The sequence below is a fragment of the Orcinus orca genome, chromosome 2 (assembly GCF_937001465.1).
Source record: "Orcinus orca chromosome 2, mOrcOrc1.1, whole genome shotgun sequence".
NCBI classification, from domain to species: Eukaryota; Metazoa; Chordata; class Mammalia; order Artiodactyla; family Delphinidae; genus Orcinus; species Orcinus orca.
The window spans coordinates 189,422,868-189,446,473 of NC_064560.1; the positions used below are offsets into that span (position 1 = coordinate 189,422,868).

Here is a 23,606-nt window from a genome sequence, read left to right on the forward strand (position 1 = left end):
AAATCTTGCCTCAGTGCACTCCTTTTTGTCCTGAAACTTCTTGATTATTTTTTTTAAAAACATCTCTTAGTTACTTATGTTAGGGATTCTAATGAAGCTATCAGCCATCTGCTAAGTAAAGGCACTAAGAAAATTGAGAACAAAAATATCAACAAGAAAGAACAATCTGTGTATCTCTATGATAGTTGATGAGCATTGGCCAATTTCAAAATAATGAAGAGCTTTACTAATAGTTTGTTTTTCTTTTTCCATAGAGATTAAAACATTGCATTTCAAGGTACATACAAACAGTATCCAAAAGAAAGAAAATTTTTAGCTAACATTGATTTTGTGTTTCCTTTCAGTGTATTTAGTAAGCCTAAGCAGAGACATCTTATTCTAAATTTCAAACATGTTTCTGAGAATGTTCATAAGAATTTTTGTTGTATGAAACAGACATGTCAATAATTATGAAAATCTAACCAAAATCATTTTGTTCACACTGCTAAAATGCACCCACCACACTGTATTCCAGTTTTGTCTCAGAAGCTGCATAAACCCTTAGATAAATATCTTATCAGGGGCTTGTATCTATCTTGTTCATCTCTCTGAATCCAGAAACTGGCCCAACCAAAGTGGGGTGGGTAGATGCTTAACCAAAGTGTGTTCTCCTCTTACAAAGAAAACCTTCTACAAACAGGATTTCATGCGCTGAGAGGAGAGAAAAGAATAGTTGCTCCTTTATCGCATCATCTCTCTCTGGGTGACCCTCTTGGCTCACCCAGATGAAGAGTTTGTACATATTACAGTAAACACTCAGTCCACAAGCATACATTGAAACCACCGAAAATGAGGTAATCAGACCTGCTGAAATGTTTTCACCATCTGGGAAAATAACGCCCCAAGGGCCAAGACAGTTACCTAAGAAAATTTCAAAGTACGTTTTCCAGGCCCGAGAGGCTACAGGTAGGTGGATTCTGTGCCAGTTAGAAAGTGTTATGATTGGCAAATGGCTGTGAAACTCTCAAATTGCAGTTTAATGGAAATGCTGGCTGTCATCCCCAAAGTACATTTCAAGAAATCACAAAACTTTAGAATTAAAGGCAGCTGAATGGAAGGTTTCATCCACATTGAACCCAGAAGCTTAGGTGGTAACGCAAGAACTTTTGCAGGTGTCCCAGCTCTTAATCTGGCACCTCTTCCACCACAGAGTCCTTCATTCTTCCAGCCCTGATGGAACAGAACGGAGCGGGGTTCATGTGACAAGCTCTCAGCCCAGCTCGGAGATGGGGCAACGCTGATGAGGGGGGACAGGTGTGGAACGGCCTGATACCTCAGGGTCCAAGGGGACAGCCAGCCCCAGCAGACTCCCGCGGAGGGGGCACAATGCTGAGATTTGAAGAGCAGGCTTCTCCCCAGTCTTGTGAAAATAATAACACCCGACTGTTCCCAAGGGGTGGCCGAAGGCAGCAGCTTTTCGGGTTCTGGGAGCCTCTGTAACTGTTTCCCAAATGTCTGGGGTTTGGCCCTACAGTACTACACGCTTAGCCCCAGGGCATTTTTCCCTTAAGTTTTCAGTTTAGGGTATTTTAAGGTAAATTGATCCCACATGCTTCTGATTCATTTACACTGAACTCATCAGACTATGTTTGGAAAGAACAAGCTGCAGGCCAAGAAGTCCTTTGAGGCTGCTTTTATGAGTCTTTCTGTGCCCTTTTTCTTAGAAGTAGGAAGCCACGTCTTGACATGAACAAATAAAATGCAAGTCCTAGAGACTCAGGTCTGGTTCCAAATGTGGCACCTCTGAAACCCATGGGTCCTCAAATCACCAAGACAAGGCTGCCCCTCCTTCTTTTTCAGAAGTTAAAGGAACCCTTACCCTCGAGCTGTGTTGAGCCTGAGTCAGTCATTCAGAGCGGCTCACATCAGCCTGCAGCATTCTAACTCCACACCCAGTCCTGACACCTAAGCCTCCCCACCCAGGGGGAGCCCAGGGCTCAGGGCCACCACGGCTCTCTGCTCTGTGGAGCTGGGTCCGCACACTGGCAAGTCTGTAGGAAATTGCCCTTTCTCTTCTGAGCTATGAAACTGGGGCTGTGTGTTGTTGATTTGTTGCTGGTGCTACTGTTAATATCACTTGAACCTGACGGAGTGGGCACAGTGGGGAATGGTTTGGAAGAGCTTTGTTTTAGGAAGGAAGAATTAACATATCCCCTCTGGAGGCCGACCGGAACCAGGAAATGTTTGACTTTACTCCTTCCCCTTTTAGTATAAAAGAAGCCTGAGGTCTAACTCAGGCAAGATGGTTCTTTGCAACATGAGGCCACCGTCTTCTCGGTCTGCTGGCTTTCCAAATAAAGTTGCTATTCCTTGCCTCAATAATTAGTTGCTCAATTTATTGGCCTGTCGTGCAGCAAGCAATACGAGCTTGGACTCGGTAACAGGGTTGACTCCTGGGATGGGACACAAAGGTAGCTGTCCCCACCTGTTCTCCCATCTGTGATTTGCACTGTTGACTCTTTGTCCCTGCCTGGGGTACCAAGATTGAAGGGAATTCAGGTCCCTGACCAAGAAAAGAAAAATGAACCCTACAAGTAAGAAAAGATGTTGAGGGCAAGGTGACCAGGGCTTGGGCCACATTTGTCTCCCTCTCTTTATGCAATGAGCTCTCAACTCCACCTATTTATTAAAGGTTTTAAGTTTCCCCATGCCTGGGCCCTACCTAAGACTGACTAAATCAGAATCTCTGGGGGTGAGGCCCAGGAAGTCAGGTTTTCTTCTAGAAAGCTCCACTGGTTATCTACTATGCAGTCAGGGATGAGGGCCACTGATTTAAAGTAACTTGATACATTCCTGCTCTGGAAAAGTACCTGGAAATAATCTACATCACGGGGGGTTGTTTGTTGTCTTCCAATTGAACGGAATAAGATTCAGGCTTCATGCTCTCCCCTCCCTCCTCCACCACCATCTCTCCCCACCCTCACTCCTTATCATGTTGTTAACAATGATCTCACTCTCCAGAGAGCTTTTCAAGCCAGTACACAATAAACTAAAGAGAACAAGAACCAACCCCAAATGCTCAATCATCTACGATGTCAAAATGAACCAAACACAAGATCTCTTCAAATATTTAATCAGTTTGGAGACCTCTGCCTTCCAACCCAGTTGTGTAAAAATTCTAAAGGAAGCATGATGAAGGGGTCCTCAAAGAAAACGTTGGGCTAAAATGGAGAGGAGACTGGGTTTGGGAAGACAGAACATAACACGTGCCTTAAGGCCTTTTGAAGGAATTCTACCGTGGATTAAAAAAAAAAAAATACTCAAATGAACAAGAAAGGATTAAACAGTTATACAGATTTAAGGACAACTAAAACTTCTTTTATGGCTGAAAATACCAGACATGGCTTTGAAATAGACTCTTTAAAAACCCTTAGATCCTGCTGTGGTTTCTTTCCATAGCCTTCTCTGTACATGCAAGAAGCAAGCTAGCTACACCCAGCATCCGCAGGAGCATTTTGGGCCTTGGCAAAGAAGCAATCAGCGAGAGATAGAAAGAAGGCCTGGAGCAGGTGAGAGGAAGCGGTTCACAGTTTTTGAACGTGGACTCAGACCCCAGCCAACCTAATCTATTTTCTTTGAAAAATATGGAAATAAACTGAAGGCCTTGAAAAATCACCGTCGATCTCAGGTTAGGGTGCCAATGATAATGCTTTTTGATAACTGTGTCATAGCAACTGGGGAAGCATGTCCTTCAAAGTGACGGGACGGGGTTTATAATAATACAGGTGTGGTCAGGACTCGGGGCTGACTCCCCAGGAGACATTCGGCAGGAAGGGCATCACGTCTTTCTCGCTCTCATTCTCCCTCTGGTTCCTTCGCTTCTCCTGTCCCTTGATGCTGTTGAGAGGCAGTGTCAGAGGCTCCAGCCCAGGGCTCAGAACGGGTACTGAGACACGTATATCCGCAGTCGGATCACGGAGCTGCCTCTGAAGTTGATGACGGTGTTGACAGTGATCATTTCCAAGTCCAGCTGTATTTCCCGGGGCCCTTTGATGGGGCGTGTCATCACCAGGGTGGCACTGATGGGGCCTGTTTGCTGTGGACGGAACCGGGGATACCAGTTAGAGAAAGTCTGACTGGCTTAAGGAACCAGGGTGAGCCTGACCCCAGAAGCTGTTGAACAACGGCAGAGAGGGTGAGGAAAGCTGTCCATCAGGAGACGTGGCCTCTGGGACAGTCGCCAAAGCGGAAGGCCAGGTGGTCTGGCCACAGCCGGCCTCTGTGGCCCCAATCGGGGCGCTCCTCTTTGCCCACTGCTGGCAGACAGCCATCCCTCGATGCCAGGCTCTTCCCCCGACTTCGTTCATGCTCCACCTGGCTTCTCCCTGCTGTCCCTTCAGGTCCCACCTGAAATATCACCTCCCCGGAGGAGCTTCTGTGCTTTCCCCCATCTAATTCAGGTCCCTATGACCCTCTGCCAGGGCACCCTCTCCTTCGCCTAGGAAGGAAGGTGTTCGTTCCCATGTGTCATAGTCCACACTAGACTATGAACTCTGTAAGAGCAAGGACCGGGGGCAGGTTTTGCACCCCTGAACCCCCCAGCACCCAGCACGGTGTCTAGCATGTGGTTAAGTGTTCAGTGACTGTATCTCGAATGCAAGAATGAATAATTGTCCAAACTAACTACGTGACTCAGGGCTGTCACTTCACTTCTCTGTGCCTCGTCTCTAAAATGAGGGTTTGTACCAGATCAGTAGTTCCCAAGTAAACAGCTCCAAAGCACCTGGGACACTTTTTAAACTAACAATTCCAGGGGCCGATTCTAGGATTTTCTGCTTCAGTGGATTTTTCGATGATGCCTGGAGAAGTGTGACCTGTTTACCAGCCTCCAGGTGGTTCTGAGCGTAGCCCCTGCTGGGGGTCCCGGCTGGACACTCTGCACTCACCTACAGCTTCACCACTCTGTGACCCTCTCGCTGTGGTCCTGATAACTTCATGTGAGCTTTTTTCCTCCTCTGAATCTTTTTCTGAAGCTTTCAAGGAGGTAAGGAGAGAGGACTGACATAACTGAGCTTCCGCCCTGTGTGAGGTGCTCTTCCGGCCACTTTTATGTATATGTGCTTATTTAATCCCCATAAAAGCTCTGAGAGTCCTGGCTACTCAAAGTGTGGTCCCTGGACCAGCATCATCGGCATCATCAGGGTGCTTATGAGAAATGCAGGATCTCAGGCCCCCCTAAGACCCACTGAGCCAGAATCTGGAGCTTAACACAATCTGCAGGTGATTCATGGGCCCATTAACAATTGAAAGGTGCTCATCTAAAAGCACAGGACCCAGGCTGGGGAACCTAACTGCCATACTAAAGGTATGTCTCATTATTTCTGTTTTTCACTGTTCCTTGTGAACTGAGGCTCCATGAGTTAAGTCATTGCTTAGGGTCACTCGATCAGTCAGGGGCAGAGACAAGGGATACCATTCTGGTGCTTTTGTCTGACTCCAAACCCCAGGCCTTTTTTACTGCACAACAATTATCAGAAAAGACTGATGCGTATTTTACTTCTTCCTAGCACTGCCCTGAAGGACAGATGCTTGGGGTCGGGGGTCAGTGTAACGGCCAGAGAGTGGGTCCCTGGAAAGGAAATAGCATAAGGGAACAGGACATCTGGATAATCCCTTCCTACAAGCTGCAGAGTCCAATGCTGTGCTCAGAAACTGAAAGCAACAAGCTCTGCAAAATCAAGAAACTTGGCTTGTTTAAAGCCACACCAGGCATTTTATCTGTCTCCTTGAAGGGAGGACTCCCCATACAGTTCTGGACAGCCCCAAGAGCTGCCACAGGTAGGACAAGGGCAGGGCGGGCAGACAGGTGTCACCCAGGTAGTGGGACCTCCCCTGGGCTATCAGCAGCTTTACAGCCACGCCATTTCCTCTTGGCATCAGCTCCCTCCATTCCCGTCAGCATCCGCGCAATTGACACCCTCTCACGCAGAGTATCGCTAGCACTTCCTTGTCAACTCTTGCAAAACCTCGGAGCCCTGGGCCAGGACTTCAGAGGGTACAGCCAAACAGGGAAATGCCCAGGACATTTACATATACAAATACCTCACCAGCTTTCACTGTTTGCATGAACAGAGGCCAGGAGCTGAGGACCGTGAGCTGAGGGCGGGCCTCTGGAGGGAGAGCTGCAGAGGCTGGGATGGGGAATGGAACAGCTGGAAACTTCCCAGTTGTCCCTTTGGGCTGTCCTTGTAAATGTCTCCAGAGTGTGAGAGCATCGTTGCCTCTCCTATTTGGAAGTAATCTTAGAGCTCAGACAGTCTGATCCCCACCAGGGTCAGATCTACAGCAGCCTGAGAAAGGCCTGCCCACAAGCACACAGAGGACTCAAGTGCCTGCCAAGACAGCTAAGGACCGACATCTCCACTCCTCACTGGGCTTTTAGGGCAGAGCCAGGGCATTAATGAAATAGGCCTCCTAAGAGGCTCTCATCATTGGTGGACTTGGTGGTCACTGGTACAAAGTGATGACGGTGACGGTGATGGTGGTTGATACTAGGCATTTGGTTATGACCTTGCATACATCCCTAATTTAATCCTCATAACCCTACAAAGTAAGTAGGTTAAGTACACTAGCACATGGTACTAGAGCATCTGACTCCAGAAATCAAGCTTCTAGCCACTAAGCTGTACGATAAGGTCTCAAGTGTCTCTCAATTTCCTGACGTCCCGTGGCACTCGCTCTAGTTGAGAATCACTCCTTTGCATTGTAAATGTTTGCCTGGTTGTTTTCCCCTCCCTACCACAGTGTGGATTCCTGGGGGCAGAGGCCACATCCTGTTTGTCCCTAAACTCTCAATGCCTGACTCAGAGCTGCACATGCAGCGGTGCTGAATTAACCTCCATGACAGAAGGAGTGAGTGACTGAATGCCTGTGAAGCTGCCCGCATGGGAGTAGCTTGCAAACAGCCCACCCGCTGGCTGGCTGGCTGTCTTCCGTGGCCCTGCTCCTACACACGCTCGGGTCTGTTCTGAGTCAGCTCGCGGGATGGCACTGTCTGACATGGGGCAAGCAGCCAGGCCACAGCAAGTCAGCTTCCCTTGGCCCGGCCACGTGATCCCCGTGCACTTGGCCACAGCCTGTACCCTGTGACCGTGCTCCTTCTTCTGGCCCTACTTGTGTCCCTAAGTCACCTGGCCAAAGCCAATCACCAGTCCTCTGTCCAGGGCTCAGTGTGAGACAGATCGCCAACGGGGCTCATGAAAGGGACATGCGCCTGCATATGCACCTGTGCATTTGTGTGCATACCTGTACCTATGCATACAAGCAAGTGTGTGCTTGTGAGTGTGTGTGCATGTGAGTGTGTGTGTGCATGAGAGTGTGTGTGCATGAGTGAGTGTGCATTTGGTGGGTGTGGCTGTGCATACCTGTGTGTGTGTGTGTGCACACGTGTGCATGCATGTGTGGGTTTTTATGCATGTGGCTTGCCTGCTGTGTGAAATGAAGCTCTTCCCAGGTGCTCGTAATACAGTCAGTGACTCTCAGGGTGGCAGAGCCTGAAGAGCCGTCAAGCCCCACCCCTCACAGGATGCTCCAGTCCCTTGAGCATCTCTGGCCTCTCCAGGGCCCAGCAGCCCACAAACTCTTAACAGCAGTAGCAGCAGCAGCAGAAACGATGCTATCGATACAATCGTAACTAATGCTTATTGGACACTTTCTATTGTGATCAGAAGTTAAGGTAGACTTTTCTTGTTATCTCAATCTCGGCTGAGACCCCAAAGCTAGGAAAGTAGGTGAAGATACCCTGCATCCTAAAGAGAAATGGGAGCGTATGTACAGATACTGGTGGTAGACTGCCCGGGTTCGAATCCTGCTCTGGGGCTTCCTAGCTGTGAGATCTCCACAAGTTACTTCGCCTCCCTGTGCCTCAGTGCTCTCATCTGTAAAGTCGGGAAGGTCAAGCAGGCCCCAGAGTACAGGATTGTGGTGAAGATGAAAGGAGTGAGACATGAAAAGTCCTTGGAGTATGTCCAGCCCCGTACAGGATTTGCTGCCAGCGCTGTCTGTGTAGTTCCTGTTGCTGTTGTTATACGATAGAAGTGTATTAAACACACTTACCAGCCCCAAAATCAAGCAAGAGGGGCTTTCACTGCGGGTCCCTTGACATTAAAGGATGCAGAGAGCAGCATCAGACTTCCCTGGAGAAGTCTAGGGAAGAGAGCCCCAGAGCTGCCTTGCACCACGGGGAGGAGACGGGGCTGCAGGGGAGCGGCTGTTGGTGTCCTGAAGGCCCCATGTAAGGTCTGCCCGCCAGCATGAGGCAACACACACACACACACACACACACACACACACACACACTTTCTGAGAGAGGTTTGCGGTGACAAGCAGCCAACTAGAGGCCCTCGCCCACATCTGGGAATGGTCAGTGCAAAGTCCTCAGGGAAATCTCCAAAGAACCCACAAAGCATCCCATTAAAGCAAGAGCATTTGGGCTGTGCCCCAGAGAGAGGAAGAAGGCCTGCCTACAATGGCCCCATCCCTCCTAACCACTCCCCTTCCACCATCTGCATCCCCAAAACCCTGGAGGAGGAGCCAGGGCAGCACGGTCAGTGTGGGGAGGGGAAGAGGAAGGCAGTACAGAGGCCAAGCTGGCGGGTGGGGGGGGGAAGGGGGAGGGGGGAGGGGGGAGGGGAGGGGGAGGGGGAGGGGGTGCGGGGTGGAACTTTACACTGAAGGAGAGACTGGGTAGTTGAAGTTTCCACGTAAAGCAGCTGGTTTGATAAAAACAGCCGTTCTGTTCTCCAGGCACTGTGCTAAGTAGATGATCTCATCCAATCCTAAAGTAGATACTGTCATTATCCCCTCTTTACAGATGAGGAAACTGAGGCTCAGAGAAGTTAGGTAACCTGCCCAAGGTCATACGGTTGGTAAGTTATAGAACGCAAACGAGGCAGGTCAGCCTGTCTCCAGAGCCGACATTGGAATGACTCCGTGGGGCCTCCTGAGGAGGGCACTGCAGCTTTGCACAGCTTGGAAAGGGAAAGCCCTGCTTCCTCCAAAGATTTCTGTCTTCCTGGCCCCATGCCCTGTGGCGTCACAGGGCCCCTGCACCGAGCCTGTTTTCTCTTCCCAGGGGCAGCCTTCGAGATCTTTCCAGCCAGGATCCACCTCCCCATCCCTAAGTTCCTTCAGCCATTCCCAGGGCAGGTCTATGTTCCCTCACCCCCTTCGTGTCCTGACAACCTCATCTGAATAAATACTAAAGAATTAGGGCCCTTCTCAATGTTCTCAGAGAGAGAGCAAACCACATACAGCTCAAAGTTTTGTGAGTTTCAAGGGTCCCCTAGTCGCTGTGACAATCCAGGCACTAGAGGAAGCTGCCAGGAAGGGGCCCTCCCACGTGTTCACTCCACCTGTAGAAGAAGACAATCTTCTTCCCACTCTTCCCCCCCCACCTCCACACACACACCATTGTGGTGTGGCTCTTACAAGTCAGCCTCACAGGGAACATTTGGGTCTAGGGAATTTTAGGAGGTGGTGACCTGGGAGTGAAATCTTGCCAAGACAAGGCCACTTCCTGCAGATCCTCTATTCTGCTGGGGGGTGGGGGGGTGGGTGGAAGGGTAACCGGAAGCAGGTAATGTGGGTGATGGTATTTTAAATCCCCAAGAGGGGCATCTCTGTGCCCTGTGATTGGGACCCACTGTGTCTGTACAAATGACAGAGGCCAGATTAGAGAATCCTAGGTGGGCTAGGCTTATGCTCGGGGGGGTGGGGGGGTGCGTCGGGGGGTGGAAAGCCCCCAGAGGCTCAGGCAGGTGGGCTGTGCTGGGTGGCTATGGCTTACGGGTTTGGAGAAAGGACTGACAGAGGCGCAGCTCATCTTTTTCATCTTGAGAAGTTCCTCTATCCTCAGCTCATTCCATCTTCTTCCAAAGCCCTTGACCTCACTACACTGATCTACAGAGGCTGGGTCCGCAGGTATGTTATCACACATGACCCAGCCCTGTTAGGGTCTTCCCAAAAACGTATTAGTGAGGAAACAGGCACGATACCAGCTCCTGGGGCCTTTTCTAATCTGTTTTAATCCTGCTTCTGAGACCTCTCTGTTTTCCGACAGTCCCAGCACCAGAGGCAAGGACTGGAAGATTCTGCCCCGGGGCTGGGGAGAGGGCAGGGAAAGATCTCAGATATGTGGTTCCCTCACAGGCCAGTGGGCTGTGTCCCATGAAAGTGTGTAAACTTCTGAGTCTAGCGCCGCACAGGGACCCTGGAAGACCACATACTGTATTCGTTAGTAATGCAGATTCCTAGGCTGAATCATGGCCCCCCAAAGTATCAGGTCTTAATCCCTGGAACCTGTAAATGTTATAAGGAAAAGGGATCTTTGCAGACATGATGAAGTTAAGGATCTGGTCACGGGGAGATTATCCTGGATTACCCGGATAGGCCCTCAACCCAGTCACTGTCAATTCTAAGAGACAGAGGGAGATTTGATACACACGGAAGAGGAGGAGGCTCTGTCACAATGTGACAAGGGATGCAGAGATTGGAGTGATGTGGTCACGAGCCAAGAAATGCTGGCAGTCACCAGAAACTGGAAGAGATAAGGAATGGATTCTCCCCTGGAGCCTCCAGAGGGAGCATGGCCCTGCTGACATCTTGATTTCAGGGCAGTGAAAATGACTTCAGACTTTTGGCTTCCAGAATAAATTTCTGTTGCCTTAAGCCACCAAGTTAATGGCAATCTGTCACAGCAGCCACTGGAAACTGACACACTAGGCCTTAGCCCCCATCTTCTGAAATAGATTCTCTAGAGAGGACGCTCTGGAATTCCTTTTTTCAACAAGCACCCAAATTCACACTGAAATGTGAAAAACATCGCTCTAAGCCAGGGGGCTGTAAAGACAAGTGATCACCCCAGAGGTTGCAGGAGATGAAGCTCAATAATAGAAATGGTACAGTATTGGGTGTATGTAATTTACAAAGAAGCAAATCTATTTTAGGGTGTGTGCTCTAAATTTTTTTCCCGATATGGATAAGCTGGTGCTGCCCCATCGAACTTTCTATGATGACAGAATTATTCTATATCTGAGTTAATACAGCAGCCACATGTGGCTACTGAGCCCTTGAAATGTGGATAGCGCAACAGAAGAACCTAATTTTTAACTTTACTTCATTTTCATTAGTTTAAATTTAAAGAGCCACGCGGCCACTGTGTTGGACAGCGCAGGTTACAGCCCACTTCTGTGAGGAATGCCTTTAAGTTCACTGCCATGGATGTGCCACGAGGGCAGGGATTCAGGACTGTTTTGTTCACTAGAAGTCCTTCTAGTTCCTAGAAGGCCATAGTAGGTACTTGATGAGTATTTGTCAAATGAGTGGATGGAAAAAAATGGATATGTGAATTCCTCTCCCACAGGATTGCAGGAGGAATCTGAAGAAGAATATACATATGTAGATAGATACAGATATATCTATATAAATATAACTGAATCACTTTGCTGTACACCTGAAACTAACACGACATTGTAAATTAACTATACTACAATTTTTTTTTAATGGTTAAAAAAAAGAAAAAAGAAGAATTGCAGGAGGAAAGAGACCTACAACTGCATCTTGGCCTGATTTCTCACTGCAGGTGAGGGTTCTGAGGCTCACAGAGGAGAAGCAACTTTCGCAAGACCACACAGAAAGTGAGAGGAGCCAGGACATTGGAGTCTGACTCACATCAGCTTCCCTCTCCTGCCTTTACACCTGCCCCTCCTGGCTGCACTCTGGCCTATTTCTAGAAGCATGTTCCAGGCTAGACAACAGAACACCTTGTTGAAGATGGTGACCATCACTCAGCACCCCTTCTTACCCGCATATAGAATTCTCTGCCCTCATTCCCAGACTTGATCTGGAAAATGTAATAAGCCCCAGGGTAGCGGGTCGTTGCTTGCATTTGGAAGATGTCAGCAGGAACAGAGCGTCCAGACACCACGTCCATATCCCGGTACAAGATGGTGAAGGGCTGGTCTCTGCAGCCAGGATTCTCAGCGGGACACATACAGCGGCTGTCGGAAAGGGAAATCATGTGAGAACTCAGGAAATCCTTTCCAGATGCTGGATGTGCCTACTTCCTCGCTTAAAACACTGAAAAGGAGGCCACCCCATTTTCACCATCCAAATGCTGTAACTGTAGAGGCTCTCTACTCCCGGATCCGGTCTAAAAGCTCTCCAGCATGTAGGTGAGCTCTCTGTTTCCTAGAGAATGGCCTGTTCTGGCCAGTCAGCTATTCTTGCTACTAGAGCATAAACCTGAGATGTCTGGTTTTCAGAACACTGGGGACATCCTCTAATGCACTTCACATTTGTCACATATTTAGTCAGAAAAATGGACTGCATAGCCTTTCACTTCCCCAGCCATCCATACTCATTGAGAAATTTTAAAAGTGAGAAAGTACATTAGACTGACACGTCTTGAGTGGTCACTCTACATTTTCTATTGCACTTACCCCAGTCTGTGTGGAATATAATTCAATATTTTCTTTCTCTAAACAAGCACTCAGAACTCACTGTGTATAAGATACAACATTAGGACATGACTTTAAGATGTTAGGGCATTATTGCAACAATAAATAAGATCCTGATCTTAAATTCACTCTCTAACAGGTGAAATAAATCACAGACACAAATACTTCTAATACAAAGCATCTAATTTGTAACACTAGTAATAGCATTATCATAGTATGAAGTTGAGTCATTACCAAGGTATGCCTGTTATAGACACCCCTTGATTTATCCCTAAGCACCCCCGTCTCTCACCTCATCCCTGAGACTCCCCCTAGGGGGTCAGAGTGCAGAACAAGATAAGAACATCTGTTGATCTATGCCTTGGTGGCCAAAACCGGGAGTAAGCCTTGCTGTGCTTCTGTCACTTTCCCTAACTTCCAATCTATCTTCGAAACCTATCAGTTCTACTTCTAAAATGTAGTCCAAATCCAACCACTCCATCTCCACTGTCAGTGCACTGTCTCACTCACTGTCTCACCTGGACCTCTGTGACAGCCTCCTGTGATGGAGTAGAAGGTACTCCCACTCCAATCTGTTACGCCACAGGCAGAGTGCCCCTTGTGGAACGTAAGTCAGATTACGTCTCTATCCTGCTTCAAGGTTCTACGGTGGCACCCATCGCAACTTGGACAAAAACGAAACACCCATTTCAGCCTCTAAAACCTCGTGGGGTCTGGTCTCTGTCAGTTTCTCTACCCTCCTCTTGGGTCACTGTCCATGTCGTTCATGAGGCTGCCGTTTCTTCCGGTCCCTGAAGACATCAAGGTCACTCTTGTCTCATAGTCTTTGCACACACTGTTCCCTTTGCTCATCCACCCTCTGTTAACATCGACTCCCCTTTCCATTCCAGCCCAAGGGTCATTTCCTCAGAGGGGCTTTCGGATTATCCAGGCTAGACCAGGTCCAGCCTACTCTTTCATTTTGTAAATTTCTGTTCTTCCTGTTCACAGCCCCTGTTATCATCTATGATCATGGATTCATTATATGACCATTTGTTTACTGTCTTCTCCTCCACTAGCATAAGAGCAAACACCACAGCACCTGGGAGCAGATGTGGCACAGAACAGGAGCTCAACTAACCTTTCATAAGTGAATGTCTAGAAAGAATTTTTAAAGTTTTGTTTTTTAAGGCTCCATCAAAATATCCAAGTCAAAATGTCCCGGGTGCCAAAATGGTCGCATTAAAATGTCACGTGTCACACAGAAAAGAATTGTTTCCTAAAAGAAGCTTGAAGGAGGGAGAGATGGCTCCTAGCTGAAGAGGATCACAGACAGCTGGGAGGGGTGACACTGGAGCTCAGACCTGAAAGATGGGGCAAATCTGTCCGTGTGGCAATGGCAGGAATGCCTTGCATATGACAGAAAATGTGGGCATGGAAGCCAGAAGGCTGGACACTCTGCGGCATGGGTGAAGGTGAGAGCTGGTCCTGTTCAGGTTGGCGGGAGTGCAGGACACCTGAACGAGGAAATGAGCTGGATGCGGGTGGCTGGAGTGAAACTGGAATGGGGCCTGGAGACAGGGAGTCTCCCAGCGTTCTCAGTGGCTAGTTGGGGACCTCGCCAGTAACACCAGCTCAGTGCTGCAAGCTGCAGGTCAGGTCCCCACCACAGACAACAGTGGCCTGGAGAAACCCAGGGAGAACCAGGATGGGAGCTGAGGGCAGCCTGAAGCTCTGCTCTGCTGCAAAGTGCCCTGGAACCAGAAATCAAAGAACCCTATTCTAAAGGCTACTTAGAAGCACAGCTCTTAGCAACAAGTGAAGACGTCTCTAAGGGACCAGCCTGTCCCTGCTTTGTCCTCTTCTGTCCAGCTTTTGATCAGAGCAGGAAGCACAGCTGTGGATTTCTCTTAGAAACTGCATCCATAGAGGGAATGAATGATAGGCATGTCCATTCATCCCTTTATCTCCAGTGGGAGGGCTGGGCGATGCTCAGGGCATTTGACTGGAAGAGAGAAGGGCAGAAAAGACATCCCTGCATGTGTGCATGTGAGTGTGTGTGTGTGTGTGTGCACACGCGCGGGCATGGGCTGAGGAGGAACTCAGATGGTTAAATAGGAGCTAAAGAGAAGGAAAAGGAATTCCTAATACACCAGGGGCAGAAAAACACTGTCCTAGGGCATTCACCTTGTAGAGGTTGTCTTCAATTTAGTTCTCTCCTCAACTCTAATATTTGCCATCTGGTGACTTTGTAAAATCACTATTGTGGGACCTCCCTGGTGGTGCAGTGGTTAAGAATCCGCCTGCCAATGCAGGTTTGATCCCTGGTCCAGGAAGATCCCACAGACCGCGGAGCAACTAAGCCCCTGTGCCACAACTACTGAGCCTGCGTTCTAGAGCCTGCGAGCCACAACTACTGAGCCCACGTGCCACAGCTACTGAGTTTGTGTGCTGCAACTACTGAAGCCCGCATGCCTAGAGCCTGTGTTCTGCAACAAGAGAAGCCACCGCAATGAGAAGCCCGCACACTGCCACTAGAGAAAGCCCACGCGCAGCAACAAAAACCCAACTCAACCAAAAATAAATAAATAAATTTAAAAAATCACTATTGTGACATCAAAAACTTGATTAGAGCAAGCTAGGTACCCTCGGTTATTGAGAACTCTCTATTGACCTCTCTAACCCCTCACTACTCCCAGCAAGGTCCAGGGAGACTGGAAGCATCCGTTTCACCTGGGGGCTTGTCTGCAAGGCTGAGTCTCGCATCACCCCAGGCCCACAGAATGAGAATCTGCCTGCTAACAAGATCCTGGGTGGTTCCTATGCACGTGACCTTTGAGAAGTCCAGCTCTAGAAGACTCTGTGTGTCCAGAACAAAGTCACTAGAGAGAAAAGGAGGTTCATGAACCCTGCCTCTCCTTTTGGTTAGCTTTCTAGAAAATCTTCATATAGCTCTGGCATGAGTGGGGGAGTGGTAGAGAACAGTGTGTGTGTGTGTGTGTGTGTGTGTGTGTGTGTGTGTGTGTTGTGTAGTAGGCAGTAGGCCAGGTCTCCCAATGTCCTGGAGGTACACTCTCCTTTACACCACACTGTCAGCCTTCTGAACCAGGCCCCTCACCATGTTCCCATTTCCCAGGGGAAGCCATGACTTACTTATCGCTGATCCGCAGATAAGGCTCCTCGCAGCGGATGGGGTCAATGCACTTGAAGCCCCCTTGCAAATTGTAGCAAGTCTGCTGCAGGATGCACGTGTGGTTTCTGTGCTCACACTCATTGATGTCTGAAATGCACGGTAGACAGGAGGATGGTCACAGGCCAGATGGGTGGGAATGGCGAGGGGGGCTGCCTGGGTCTTTCTATAGAGCTATGCTAGCCAATAAGGCAGCCACTGGCCACACGTGGTCACTGAGCCCTTGAAATGTGGCTAGTCCAAACCGAGATGTGCTGTTGAGTGGAAACTATATACCAGATTTCGACGACTTAGTAAAACCAAAGAATGTAAAATACCTTATCAATAATTTTTATATTGAGTACATAGTGGAATGGTAATATTTTGGATATATTGCATAAATAAAATATGTTCTTAAAATTAATCTTGCCTGTTTCTTTTTACTGCTTTAATGTGACTAGGACATGTGACTGGGACATTTTAAATTACATATGTGGCTCACATTTGTAGCTCACAATATATTTCTACTGCCCGGCACTGCTGTGTGGAGAATTCTTGCTTAGTGTTTGGGTTAGGCAGGTTCAAGGAGCTGAAATGAGTCTGTTGCTCAGCTACCAGCCTTCTCCACTTGCCCCAGTGAGTGGAGCATGGGAGGGAAATCATCTCAAACATCCAATCTGGAGGAGACCCACCCCTTTCACAGACTGGGGTCCTGACCCTTGGACACAGCAGTTAGAGGTGAGAGGTATCCCCAGCGTCCATTCTCTAGGAAGTCAGTAGAGAAAAGCTGACCAGCCTTCCCTGCAGGGGCCATGAGAAAACCTGCTCATGGACCAGGGCCAGGCCATAAGATGTCCTGGTCGGGTCCGGAGCAGTCCCCAGAGGGGCCGCAGAGATCTGCCTGGGAGGGCACGACCAGTCACCTGTATCTCCAGAGTTCATTCCAGAAGCGAGAGTGGCCTTGTCCTTTCTGAGGCCAAAGGATGGATTGCAGGGCAGGAAGGCACCAACCCTGGCATCCTGCCCAGAGCCTGCCACTCTGGGAGTCACCAGCACCCACTCACACCCTCACCTCTGCCACCTTCCCCAGGTGAAGACATCCAGGTGACCCCCCCGAGCCAGCCCCACCTCACACCTCCCCTCTGAACAGCCAGGTCCCTCTGAACAGCCTTACCCTGGCAGCTTCGGTTGTCATCCAGCAGAATGTACCCAGCTGGGCAGGAGCAGAAGTACGTGCCAGGCTGGTTCACACACTCATGTTGGCAGAGGAACTCAGAGAAGCTGCACTCGTCCATATCTGGGAGAGACAAGTTACACCTGCTATTTATAATCACAGACTACCCAGGGATGAGAGCTTAGTGCTATTTCAGCTTTATTTATTCCAGCTTCCACACTCTCCTGACACATAGGATAGCTTTACTGCCAAGAAGTTGCTAACTCACTTCTTGAACACTTCTGGTGACGGGGAGCTCACTACCTATCAAGGCTGCCCATTGATATCTGGACAGCTCTAATTGTTAGAAAATTCTCTCCTACATGGAGCTGAAATCTGTCTCCATCAAGCTTCTAACACCCTTTGCCTCTGGCTCAGCTACGTCATCTACTCATCACTGGCTCATTTTTGCTGTACAGGTGAATCCACCCTCCACCTCTGGAGGGGAGATTTGTTTGCCTGCTGGAGTTTTCTGGGTGCAGAGCTCTTCCCCCAGACGTAAAAACATTCACTGGCCCCAGTCTTCTGAAAGGGCAACTTTACCAGGCCTAACTCCCCTCTAATCTCCTGCAAGTTGAGAAACAATATTATTCCTAAAATCGCAACTAAAAGGGACATCTCCAGAAGGCCAGGGGGTGTGAATTATATTAAAACTCCAGGGACTTCCCTGGTGGTCCAGTGGTTAAGACTTCGCCTTCCAATGCAGGGGGTAAGGGTTTGATCCCTGGTCGGGGAGCTAAGATCCCACATGCCTCCCGGCCAAAAAACCAAAACATAAAACAGAAGCAATATTGTAACAAATTCAATAAAGACTTTAGAAATGGTCCACATCAAAAAAGTCTTTTAGAAAAAGCAAACAGGGCTTCCCTGGTGGCGCAGTGGTTGAGAATCTGCCTGCCAATGCAGGGGACACGGGTTCAAGCCCTGGTCTGGGAAGATCCCACATGCCGTGGAACAACTAGGCCCGTGTGCCACAACTGCTGAGCCTGCGTGTCTGGAGCCTGTGCTCCCCAACAAGAGAGGCCGGGGTAGTGAGAGGACCATGCACCGCGATGAAGAGTGGCCCCCACTTGCCACAACTATCGAAAGCCCTCGCACAGAAACCAAGACTGAACACAGGCAAAAATAAATAAATAAACAAATGTGGGGTTTAAAAAAAAGAAAAAATTACATTAAAAAAAAAACAAAAAAAAAAACCAAACGAACAAAAACAACTTCATTGTGCCCAAAAACCTCCTTGAAAGAGAAAACTGCAGTGGCATGGGGTGGCCCTCCTGCCTCAGGTGATCCCTGGGACGTGGGACCTGGCGCTGGGCCAACTCTCCAGCCGCAGAGGTGGGGACGTGAAGGGGGAGCCATAGAACTTTTACACTGTGGCCGCTGATGCAGAAGCAGGCGTTCCAGAAAAGCCAACTCTTCATCACACACAGCGTTTGGCAACAGAGCCCCCATTTGAGCCTCATGCGATAAGTACGCCAAAGAAAACATGTTTTTCTTTCATTTGTTGTTTCCCGAAAACTTGCTTTCTCTGTTTTCCCCATGTGATGTGTCCTCGGATTGCTCTCTGGAATCACCCAGAGAGGGTGTCAGCGCACGTGAGGCTCCTTCTCCACCATATGATAATTCCAGGTGTTACATGCCTGACGTCTCTCACATTCGAGAGGGAAAAACTCCTTCCCTTTTCTCCCAGGGGCCTTTGGGCGACAGGTTATGAGCCAGCAGAATTGGGAGGCTGATTTGAAAATTTAAATGATAGGGAGGGTGGGAGGGAGACGCAAGAGGGAAGAGATATGGGGATATATGTATAGCTGATTCACTATGTTATAAAGCAGAAACTAACACAACACTGTAAAGCAATTATACTCCAATAAAGATGTTAAAAAAAAAACAAACTCACACTCAGTGAGTCAGATCTGCTCTGTCCTGCCCGCCTCCAGCTCCCCGGGAGCCTCAGAGAGTCTGGTCTTGGCCCCAGACAACATAACAGAGTGTCCTGCTTATTTCCCTTAAACTTGTAGATTCCATTCATACCTTTAGTAGAAGCAGTGGTAAAAGCTGTCATTTCCTGAGAGCTCGCTGCGTACCAAGCCCTGGCTTAGATGCTTACATGCCTCATTTTATTTAATCCTCACCTCGGCCCTAGAAGGAGGTGCGATTACTAACCACACCTTACAGAGAGAAAATGGAGACTCACAGAACTTAGGTAACTTAACTAAATTTCCTGATACTGAGTAAGCAGGAAAGCTGGGATTTGAACCCAGCCAGCGGCCCTCCAGATCCTACACTCGTCAGCACAGCGCCATAATGTCTCCCTAAATGTAAGTCATGCTCAGGACTTGAAACTGGTGGATCTGGGGAGTCCTAGGGTCGGGAAATCCCCTGAGCGGGGCTAGCCCCAGTGCAGGTGGAGAGGGTAGCACCCACCTCCACCTAACAGACCCGCTCAGTTTATCTCGGTCAAAATCCCCAGACTTTACTAAGGGCTGTGGCTCCATCCTCCACTTGAAATACAAAAGCTGAAATACAAGGCTGGTTCTGGCAGAGAGCCCACATGAGGCCATTTTCACGCAATCACATGAGAACCCACCATGGTTTCCAGGGTCAGCTCACTTAGCAAATCTCTAAGGGACACGGCTAGGAAGGGTCTGGGGCTGCACGGAGGGGCCCCACCAGCTGGGATAACACAGTGAAGGTAACAGTTCCTGGGGGCGAAACAAGCAGCACAGAAAGGCAGTAAGCAGGAGGGGACAGACAGCAAACTCCCTGAAAACATCCCTGCCTACTCCTGGGCCAGCCCTAAAGCCCGCAGTGGACAAGAAAGTGGGCATCGTGGTGAACGTGCAGAAGATGGCCATTTTGGTTAAAGTGAGTCAACTGAAAATCTTTGCCAAACCACCACGGATGGCTTCTTGAAAAGCGTAAAGTCCCTTACACCTACACTTAGAGGAAGTAAGTTAACACATAATGACACTTAGTTACTACAGCTCATTTAATCTTTATGAGCACCCTGTGAAGGTGTTTGTTTGTTGGTTTGTTTTGTAACAAATGGGGAAACTGAGGCTCAGGAAGTGACTTGGCCAGGGAAAGTACTAAACAGGAGAACCAGACTTTGAACTTGGCTCTGTCTGACTCCACAGTCGCTCTCCCATACCTCCTGCGCAGGCGCCCAATAACCATCTGTGGATGGGCAGACAATTCTCCAAAAACAAATATTCCCATCTCATAATGCTAAACTTTCCACCTTTTAGTTCCTTGGCCCAGATTCCCCAAAGGAGTGCCATGGCAGGAGGAAGGGGGCGGGCGGTGAAATCTAGGAAGAAAGTAGCTTTTCATGACTGAGGGTATTTTATGGCTGTTTCTGGGACTGACATTTAATCGATCTAAGGCTCTCTGTAACTGCCTACTTGCAGCTCTGGCTTTCCTGGCCCTGGGGAGAAGTGTTCATTTGTTTCAGAGAATTCTGTCCCTAGAACACGCCAGTCCTAAGTGAAGCTATTACACAAGCCCCATTCATGAAACCCAGGATTAGGAAACTTTCCACTCTGGAGGACAAAAAGATTTTCACACCCTCGGGTATGGCCCACTCATTGTGAAAAATACAGGGAAGCATCATTAATTTGTACTGTGCTCGTTTGCAATTGCTGATGATGCTAAAAGTGGATGGAATAGAGTTTAATTCAACATTTACAAAAAAATAGGGCAAGAAAGAAAAGAAGGAAACATTAAGCAAAAGATGAGCTGTATATGGCTCTGTGCAGGATGCTACAGGGACAAGTATGAGTAAGATGCTGTCTCTATTCTCAAGGAGCTTACAAGAGTTTACATGTTTCTAAGGAAGTTATAATAGTGTCCATACGCTAGCTTGGGCAGAGTCATAGCTTCTTGGGCTTGGAAGGAACTTGCGAGAGGTCAACTGAGCCATCTATGTTTTCACAACAAATTAAGATTTTACTCATTCAACATCCAACCATTCATTAGTTGATTTGCAAACAAGTTATTGCATGCTCGCAGTGTGCCAGGCCTGGAGCTAGGCACTGATTGTAGAGATTTTAATAGTTTACATGCACAGTCTCATTCATTCAACACTCCCCCTCCCAACCCTACCCTGTGAGACTTGCTCTTATTCCTGCTATGATTCTATTAGTACTATCTGCTCTATCCCCAAGACTTGACTCAGGGCCGGGTGAGGACAGATAACTCAACCCAACATGCAATATTAGGCAACTCCTTTTGCTCTTCAACGTCATGTCAGACCCTAAAAAGTAGCTCCACTGATTTTTGCACTAAGGGTCAAATGACAAGGACAGGGGACTGCACTCCACCTTTCGGGAAGTGACTCATCTCTGTTTTGTGTGGTTGTGACCCACTGCACTGGAAAATGTCCCAAACTGGAGATGTGTCTGGGAAATGAGAGGAAACACCTGTGAAGAAAGCCCCCGCCCCTGTGCCCCTAGTACAGGTGGAAATCTCTAATGCCAAGCCCATTACCACTGCAATGAACTCCATCATCCTCAAGTTCATATCCCGGGTCGCAGCGGCAGATGAAAGAGCCATAGGTGTTGACGCAGGTTTGCACGCAGGGGTTCTCAGTTGCACACTCGTTCACGTCTGTGGAAAACCAAAGCACATCACTGACCATTCCCACAACAGAACATTTGTACTAACCAGGCAGTAAAATGCACCAGCAACAAAATTACTACCACTAGGAGACCAGATCCACAGGCACCAAGGGTCTCCATCTAGGACCAATCAGATGGAGAGCTCAGACCCCAAGGTGTTCACTGAAGAACCAGGGCTTCCATTCATACATCCCTTCTGGGGTTGCAAGCTGGGAAGGGTGGAAATGGCATGTATACATATCATATACATGTATACACATGTACACGTATACACCACCTCCTAGGAAGTCCACTCTCCAAGGCTCACCAATGGGAATTTCTAGGCAACATCTGCTCTTTCCCATCACCAATTGAATTCATCTCCAATTAGCTCTTCCCTCACCTCCACTGACTTTGAAGTTTCAGGTAAAGAGGTAAATAATCATGACAATTTAAACAATAACTCTATTCATTATTGCTGTGGACTGAATTTGTGTCCCCTCCAAAATTCATATGCTGAAACCCTCACCCCCAAATGTGATGATATTTGGAGATGGGGCCTTTAGGAGGTAATTTAGGTTAAATGAACTCATAGGGTGGGGCCCTCATGATGGGATTAGTGCCCTTATAAAAAAGAAGCACCAGAGAGCTTGCTCTTGTTCTTTCTGCCATGTGAGACATAGGGAGAAGGCGGCCACCTACAAGCCAGGAAGAGAAGCCTCACAAACACCCAACCTTGCTGGCACCTTAACCTTGGACTTTCAGCCTCCCCCCGTGAGAAAATAAATTTCTGTTGTTTCAGCCACCCAGTTTATGGTATTTTGTCATGGCAGCCTGAGCTGACTAAGACAGTTAGACAGAAATAATGTCGCTGATTATTACAAAAGGATCTCACACTCACAGGGTACTTACAGCCCTGTTTCAGGACCATCACCCCATGTTACAAGTTCAGTAGAATAAGGAGAAGACCAAAAAGGCGCACAAGGAAACTTTAAGGAGTGATGGAATATTCATTATCTTGAGGTGGTGATAGTTTCGTGGGGGTATACATAAGTCAAAGTGCATGAAATCATGTACCTTTAATAGTGCAGTTCATTTTACGTCAATTATATGTCAACAAAGATGTTTACCTCTGTTTTGAGGTTGAGAGATGTGCCCAAGTCCCCAAGCTAACAAGGGCACAGTCGAAACTGGGACATAAGTCAGGGGTCTTTCCACAATACCCAAGATTCATTCCGCACAGCTCGGAGAAGGGGGAGGGAAGGAGGGAGCCCCTGTGTACAACGGCATCAGCTGACCCGTTCTGAGCTCCCCCGTCCTGCTGCCACGCTCCATAGGGCAATGACCAAAGTTCCAGCTGAGAGAATTTCTATCCCCTTCAAAGTCCAGGTTAACCTCTGGAGACTCTTAACAGAGATTTGAGGGCTTTCAGAGCTAAAAGGTAAGTGGCTTGAGAAGTTTTTCTTACAGAAGAGGGCAATCCCATGCCCACACAGCTCCTGCTTCCTGGCATCTTTGAAACTTTCAGAGGGGAAAGAAAAAACAGATGGCCATGCATGGAGGGTCCAGTGAGATACCAGTCTCCACTGGTGCCCAATGGGAGTCTAGAGGCTGTCCACCCAGAAGGCCAGGAAAATGTCGTGGTGCCAGGCTGTCGAGTGCAAGTTCAGGCAGAACAGCACTAATGAGCATTAAGGGCTGCAGTCCTCGGCTTCCGGCCGGATGCTGGCCATGCAAGGTGAATGAGCTTACGGCCCACCCTCTCACAGCTCTCAGCTGCTTGCGCTTCTGCCCCCTGGGGCCCTGGCTGCCCTCTCCTGCCAGCCCTGGCCTGCACACGTGCCCAAATGCCCTTTGGAGTCCTTTGGGAGAAGACCGCATCCCACTCTGACCTGCTGGAAAGGAAAGCTGGATCCTTGGTTCTACACTCATCTCAGAGCTGTGTGACTCTGGCCAAGCTGCTTAACCTTTCTGATCCTCGATTTCCTCATCTGCCCTGCCTACCTCATAAGGTTATTGTTGGAGTTCAGTGAAATGAACAAACGTGACAATGCTTTGAAGAGGGAGGGCAAAGCACTCTTCCTTGCTTGATGTGTTAGGAATACAAAAGCTCGCCAGAGTATGTAACATCCTGTGTTGCCGCGGGCCCT

General features: G+C 48.6%; 1 protein-coding gene across 2 annotated transcripts in view; it reads right to left on the reverse strand.

Annotated features, from left to right (window-relative positions):
- Window positions 1-3,096: 3,096 nt before the first annotated feature.
- Window positions 3,097-23,606, reverse strand: part of FBLN5 (fibulin 5) — an 88,750-nt gene continuing 68,240 nt past the window's right edge. For both annotated transcript variants that reach the window (XM_033418883.2, XM_033418878.2), the window contains 5 exons: window positions 21,347-21,466; window positions 16,820-16,942; window positions 15,630-15,756; window positions 11,843-12,038; window positions 3,097-4,075 (listed from right to left, as the gene is read on the reverse strand). In XM_033418883.2, coding sequence (XP_033274774.1) covers window positions 3,914-4,075; window positions 11,843-12,038; window positions 15,630-15,756; window positions 16,820-16,942; window positions 21,347-21,466 — 728 coding nt within the window. In that variant the 3' untranslated portion in view covers window positions 3,097-3,913. The remainder of the gene's footprint in view (window positions 4,076-11,842; window positions 12,039-15,629; window positions 15,757-16,819; window positions 16,943-21,346; window positions 21,467-23,606) is intronic.